This window comes from Chamaea fasciata, unplaced genomic scaffold, assembly GCF_029207755.1.
Source record: "Chamaea fasciata isolate MVZ Bird 193981 ecotype frontalis unplaced genomic scaffold, bChaFas1.0.hap1 SCAF_27, whole genome shotgun sequence".
Lineage (NCBI taxonomy): Eukaryota > Metazoa > Chordata > Aves > Passeriformes > Sylviidae > Chamaea > Chamaea fasciata.
In genome coordinates this window covers 2,136,086-2,142,941 of record NW_027094112.1, presented here as the reverse complement: position 1 = coordinate 2,142,941, position 6,856 = coordinate 2,136,086, and the positions used below count along the sequence as shown (strand labels likewise).

Sequence of the window (6,856 nt, the reverse complement as noted above, 5' to 3'; positions counted from 1 at the left end):
TCTTCATCTCCCTGGGATGAACGCCTCTCTCCCAGGTCTCTCACCCCCACCCCGTTTTTCCAATCAATTTAAGAGTGATCTCATCCTGGTCATTTTGGTTTTATCTAAAACAGGTTTGTCCCACAACAGGTCTAGAATGATGTGAACCGTGATGCAGGTAATTAACATTACGAAATATTATGAAAGTTTTGCACCTCCCCAGGGATTAGAAGGTTTCTAAAGAAATGGAGGCTTCTAAGCTTCTCACAGATTTTCCAGGTGAAAGCTTACCCACCAACGAGCTCCTTCAACAATTTTTCTTTCTTAGGCTTCAGAGCAGAGGCTGGTGAGCACTGAGCTCCTTCCTTCTCTCCCTTATCACTTACTGTCACACTGGTGTCCTTGTGTGCTTTGTTCATCACTTTCCCTATTCCTGGTTCTCCCCTTAGAAAAGGCATCTGATGTAAGCCTTAGAGAACCAGTCACTCTTACCTTTCACATGTCCTGACTGTGGCCTCTGCTCAGCTTGCTAAGCCCAAGGAGTTCCTGAAGATGCTGAAATGCTCCTGTCCACAAAAGGAAATGGGGGTCTCTAGAGCAAGTGTCTGGAGAGAAACCTCCTGTGGAGCTCAGTCTTTCAAGTGTCTCTCTCCAACATTTGCACCGTGGCTGAATCCTGGCATCTGCTTTTCAGGGTGCCTGAGAGGTTGCTAACGTGAAGGGAAAGGGACCAATCCGTTTCACATGGAAGGCAAATGAGACAGAGCCCTCTAATGATTCGAAATGCTCCTGTACAGAAACAGATTTATTGTTTCCCCTCCCAGATGTTCTACTTTTTCAGGAAGATTCTGAATAGACATCCCAGGGTATTTGTGGACACCTGATGATGAGAAGTAAACGTAGAGAAGTGAATTCCAGCCTCGGGTGGGATTCAAAGTACACCTGCCTTACACATCAATCTGATAATAGTATTTCTCATGCACGCTGCAGTATGGAACAGATATTTCTGCAGGGACAGAGATGGAGATTCCTTTGTCACCTCAGAAAGCCTCCCTGCAAATCCTTTTGATGCCATGACCTACTGAGATGACAGCACTCCATGAATTAGCTCCTGTGTGCGTGTCACTGCAGATGCTTTGTCAGCTCCCACCGCAGGTGCTCCCAAGGACCAGCTCTTTGCTTTGCACGGCCGGCTGACAGCAGCAGCAGCCGTGGCCGGAGGGGGGAAGGCGCTGGCAGAGGCGCAGGCCGCAGCAGTTGGGTGTCCGGCAGAGGCGGGCGAGGGAGCGAGGCGGTGGCGGGCGGTGCGTGGCGAGTGTGTAAGCGCAGGAGGCGGGCTGTCAGGCGTGTGTGCGGGGCCGTGCGGGGCTGTGCGGTGTCGGTGCGGGCGGGCTCGGGGCAGAGGAAGGAGCTGCGGAGCCGCGCGGGGCCCGGCGGGCGGAGCGGCGGCGCCCCCTGCTGGCCGCGGCCGGCGCTGTGCCCCCGGCCCCGCCCGGCCCCGCCCGCGGCGGTTCGTGCCCGGCCGCAGCCCCGGCTCCTCTGCCCGTGGGCCCAGCGCGCAGTAATACACGGCCGCGTCCCCGCGCCCCGGCCGCCGGAGCCACAGCGCGCTGCTGCGCCGATCTGCCGACACCCTCAGATGACCCAAACTGTCCGGCAGCTCTTTGAATTCTTTGAAAATACTCGCGAGGAGTTCGGGTCCTCGGCCCGGGAGCTGACGGTACCAGTGGATGTAATCGTTGGTCTGGATTTTGGGATGTGAGCAGCTGATGTTGATGCCGATTCCCTCGGTGGTCTCCAGTGACGGCTCCTGCTGTACCTGGGCTCTGACCACAGCCACTGCTGCGGAGAAAAGAACAATCACTTTCCATCAGCTGCAAATGTCGTGCACGTAGAGAGGGGAGAGGGCAGAGGAGGACAGACCACAGGTAGCTGGGTTATGTTCTGAGAATAAAGCATGCAGAGGCTATCAGGGACTGTTTACTTTTAATTAAGAATGTGGAATATTTTGTAGAAGCGTCAGACTGCAGAAGAGGAGACTGGAATGAGGAAAAAAGATCGGCTGAAATGAATGAATGGGTAGATGATTGATGGAATGAATGGCTAAAAAATGGAGTTGCAGAGCAGGCGAGCTGGGAGAGAACGGATTCATTGAGGAGAGGAGGAATGAGGGCAGTGGGTGAAAAAGAATCAAACATTAGCGGGAGTGCCAGAGACAAATCCCGAGTCCAACGCTTATCCCAGGCAGACCCAGACACAGCCCCGGCTCCGCCACCTCCACCGACATCCCCGCGCACCGAGCAGCACCGCGGCCAGCGCCGCCAGCCCCGCGCCCCGACCCCGCCGCATCCCGCCGCTCCGCCGGACGAGCATCGCTGTCCCCTCAGCCCCGGCTCTCCGCTGCGGCCGGGCCGCCTCCTCTCCGCCGCCGCCACTCCTCTCCTGTCCGCCACCGCCAGCTCCGCCCCGGGGCTGAGCCCTGCACCGGCGCTGCTCGGGCTCTCGCCGAGTCCTGGCAGGGCACGGAGGGGAAGGCGAGCGCGATGAGAGTGGTGGTGAGGCGGTCTGGTCTCTGCACGTTGGAGGCGGCGGGGCCGGGGTGGGTGGCGGGGAACTCAAGGCTGACACGCCGTCTGCTCCCATCATCTGTTCCCTCACATCCCCCTCTTTGATGTCATGTGACGATTCTTGCATTTTCCTTCTGGGCACGGCTTTGTAAGTATGGACAAGGGGCACGAGAGGCAGAGCGCCCCGCTGGGCTCAGCACTTCCTCTGGGGCACAGCTCGGTTGGGCGTTTGCCAAGGACTCTGGCACCACACCTCCCGTGAGGCACTGCATGGCAGAAGCACCTTCCCCAGAGGAAGCACGGACCTGGTACGGCATCTCCCACCTGCTCGGGACTCAAGGAGATGCCGTCTGCATTCATGGTGAGCAGGGGTGACACAGGTGGAACATGTGCCATGACAAGGCAGTGAGGTCACTTGGAACAGGACAGAAATGGATTTAGAAATATCTGTGCCTCCATGGAAAGGATAAAGATGTAGGTAGGCCAGGACTAGAAGGATTTCTACTCTCCAAGATGAGCAGCTCAATTTGCTCCATCTGCCCTGGCACGTCTAGTGTGACAGTGCCCAAATACACTTGGTGGCCTTTTCCCCCACATTTCTGTTTGTTTCTCTTTTTGGACTGGAGAGCTCCAGTGTGGATGAAATACTCCCGATGTGGGATCAAATGGGCCAGAGGGGCAGGGCCACCTCCCTGCACCTCTTCACATCACCTTGACTAGCACAGCTAAGGATGCAGTTGACCTTCCTTGCTGCAAGGCTGCTGCCGTCTCATGTTCTGCTGTGCTGCTCCTAAAACACCAGATCCTGTTCTGTGGATCTGCTTCCAGGACAGACAGCTCCCAGCCTGAGGGGCCTGTGTGGGAAAAGAGGCTCAAGGGGTCTCATGAAGCTCTAGGTGCATACCTTGCCTGTCCTCCCATCTCTCCTGAGCCGTGATCTGAGGACAAATGAATGGGGTTTGCCCTCAGTTCCACTCGGGCCTCAATCCAAATGCGGCTCCATGAAGGAGAATGTGGGCTCGCTGATCCCTCCCAGCAGAGCTTCCTGGCAATCACCTCCCTAAGGTCAGTCCAGGGAAGAGTGAAAATCCTCAATAGCTCTGTCTTAAAGCTCAACATGAGCCCAGTCTGACAGGGAGGCAGCCAGGCAGGGAGATGGGCTCAGGATCTTTGCATGCTCTGCACAGCCCTTGACAGAAGAGCGTCTGCTGTGGGACACAAGGATGTGCTCTGAAATCCAGACGGCTCCTGGGCTCTCAGGCTGAGATTCCAAGGTGGGAGTTAAAGGACCTTGTGGGTTGAAGTCCAAAATAGTCACCATGATTCTGGTTTTCCCTGTGCAAGTCTGTCATTCTATTGGTGATTGATGGAGAGATGGGAAGACCGATTTGGTGATCAGAATTCGAGTTTACTCAGGTTTTCTGAGAACTTCTATATCATTTCAGTAAGGTTAATAATTTCTACTACAAAAGTTAGGTTAAAAGATCATACAAACAACTATGCATTTTACAACATCTTTATCGTAGGGAGTTGATTGAATCTCTTCCCTTAAGCAGGTTTAATGCCATCTTCTTATAAGCTCAAAGTTCTGTTTGTCCTTGCCATGGCATCCTAGACATCAGACTAGCTATGCTAATTAAGTCTGTCTTACTCTCTGTCTTGTGTATTCCCACATCTTTCCTCTCACAGCACAGAGACAAGAGGGTTAGTGATCCTTTCCTTCAGTTCCTGTTTGGAACAAAACCTCAGCCTCTGCTTCACTCAGTACCTGGTCACTGGGCTGCACAGATACATGTGGCATGAGGTTAGACAAGAGAGGGGCTGTGTCCCAACCCTAATGCCACCAACAGTGCATTGAAAAGAAGTCTACTCACATGGATACTGGAGGTGGGCATAAAGTCTCAGTTTTTCTCCCTGTCCATGAAACTAACCTGATGCAGCCCAGGGGAGAGCAGCTGTGCGCTGGCCTGGAGAGACTTGTCCATGTGTGTGCGTGTGTGTGAGCTCTCCCAGCCATGCTGAGACACTCCCAACATTTCAAATGGAATTTAGCTAAAAATCCAAACTTGGGTGAGACCATCTATATTGGGGCCCAGCAACTGACAGTAGCAGAGCATGATGTTTAGAGCAGATGGAAAAGGAGGGCTCAGGAAGCAGGACTGCATTTCAGTACCTTTTTCTCGGGTTTGGTTCTTCACCCAAGATTTAGGTGGTTTAGAGTGTTTTGCCTTCTGAAAGCCCTGAGCCAGACATGAGTATGAAACAGAGTCCTCAAAGTTTTGTTTTTCACAGTTTCTCACACTGTTTATTATTTTGTTATCTTACAATGTTCTCTGTGCCCAGCTGAGTTCTTTTCTGCTGCTTGGACACAGGACGACTCGCCCCACGGTGGGAGGTCGCTACCTTCTTATACAGACAATTACATATTTCTTATTTACAGTTATGTGCCAATACCTATCACCTATACTAAAGGGTATCGTCTCTACTCTGACCCAATCTCCTTAAACTACTTCGTGCCATCGTTACATCAGAAGATGGAGGCCAATGGAGAAGAAGGAAGAACTCGGGGCACCACCCTAAATCCTCCATCTTGTCACCATGCACCAACATTCTAAAACCTCTACACAATTTTCCACCCTGGTGATAAACTACACTACTGTCTGTCACACCTTTGTGACTTGTAATTCTTCTCTCAGTGTTGGAAGCCATTCCCGTGGGCTGAAGTCAAAGGCAGAGTCCTCCTGGGCTCTGTGCCAGGGTCTACTACAACCCCCCTGTAGAGATTCCAAACTCCCCTGAAGAGATCTCAAATACTCTTGTTTGGGTCCCAGACCTCCCTGCCGAGGTCTGTGGCATTCCAGGACACCCAAAGGAATGCCCTGGACTCCAACACCTTTTCCCTGGACAAATTTCCTGCAGGCTGCTACATTATTGTTCAACTGCACTTGGGCTCCTTCGGAGTCTGGGAACCAGGTGAGGCTTCAGTCCCTTCCCTTTCTCTTCCAAAATGATCCACCTGACAAATGTCTCAGTGGAGGTCGTTTTATTCTGTGCTCAGTCCGCTGTCATGGCAAAGATATCAGGGGGACATTGTGACATTGTGTTTTAGAGAAAAGTTGAAATGTGGCTGCAGGGCCTCTTGTTCAAGAAATTAGGAGTGATACTCCATGGGCCAGGCTGCTTATTTGCAGGGCAAAGGGAGAAAGTGGTTCCTTGCCAAGGCTCCAGTTCCCAATGCAGGAGTGGCCTTGGCTGCTCTCCTTCACCCTTGTGGTCAATTTCTTGTCTGCTCCCTCTCCAAGGTGCACTTCTGACTTTGATACATGTCCTGCTACACCCCGTGCTGGCCTTGCCAGCCCTTGTGGCCCCACCCCACTGGCCAACAGCAGCAATGAGCCCTGTGTCAGGCAGTGCCAGGACTCCACTGTGGCCATCCAGCCCTCACCCGTGGTGGTGACCCTGCCTGGCCCCATCCTCAGCTCCTTCCCACAGAACACTGCCGTGGGATCCTCCACCTCTGCTGCTGTTGACAGCATCCTCAGCTCTCAGAGAGTTCCCATCAACTCTGGGGGCTGTGACCTGTCTGGCATTTCTGGGTGTTACTATGGCAGAAGGTCCCTCCCCTGAAGAAGATGCTGGGAAAGCCCCATGGAGACAGCTCAGGGAACTCAGAACATGGTGCTGGGCGAAGGATGGACATTTTTTCAATGTTGATACCAGGACAGCTGGAAGGCTTTGCCTTTCTCTTCTCTTTGGTTGCTTTGTCTCCCCTGGGCAGCAAGCTGCCACCAAAGGCAGTGTGGTGGGGACCATCTGTCTGGTCTCCCTGTCTGGGGCAGGGAGGCAGGCACCATGCAGGAACTTCTCTACCACCAAGGAGGACAGACACTCAGATGCCTCCAGGCTGTCAGCACTGCTGTTGTCCTCTTGCAGTGAGTTACTTTCTGCCTTTGTGACTCTCTAAATCTCTCTGCGGCATCCAGGCCTGGTCTCTCTGCAATCATTCCCTCCCTGCAGACACTCTAAGCTGGGGAAGTAAAAGGGAGCCTACCAAGGGCGGGGCCCAGAAGACCTGCTGAATACAAACAGATGAGTGCTGGTGGGAGATGTGGCGGTTGAAGGCCATCTTGGGCACAGCAACCATGAAATGAGAGTTTTCAATATTACATAAAGAAAGGGAAATTGACAAAACCTCAACTCTGGACTTCCAGAGGGTGGATTTTGGCCTGTTCAGGACACTGTTTTGGAAAGTCCCTTGAGAAGCAGCCCTTTAAAAGAAAGAGGCCCTGGAAAACTGGATATACTTTAAG

General features: G+C 53.1%; 1 protein-coding gene across 1 annotated transcript; it reads right to left on the bottom strand.

Moving 5' to 3' along the window:
- Positions 1 to 1,057: 1,057 nt before the first annotated feature.
- On the bottom strand, positions 1,058 to 2,675 carry LOC136301644 (gametogenetin-like). Its single transcript, XM_066204767.1, has 2 exons — positions 2,277 to 2,675; positions 1,058 to 1,821 (listed from the first exon to the last, which is right to left on the bottom strand). The coding sequence occupies exons 1-2, from the start codon at positions 2,671 to 2,673 to the stop codon at positions 1,058 to 1,060; spliced, it is 1,161 nt and encodes a 386-aa protein (XP_066060864.1). The 5' UTR covers positions 2,674 to 2,675.
- Positions 2,676 to 6,856: the final 4,181 nt, after the last annotated feature.

Bases quoted from the DNA above. Each gene is read 5' to 3' on its own strand.
- LOC136301644 (XM_066204767.1), bottom strand. From the start codon at position 2,673: ATGCAAGAATCGTCACATGACATCAAAGAGGGGGATGTGAGGGAACAG. The intron at 1,822-2,276 runs GTGCGCGGGGAT...TTTTCTCCGCAG, and splicing joins GCTGGCCGCGGTGCTGCTCG to CAGTGGCTGTGGTCAGAGCC.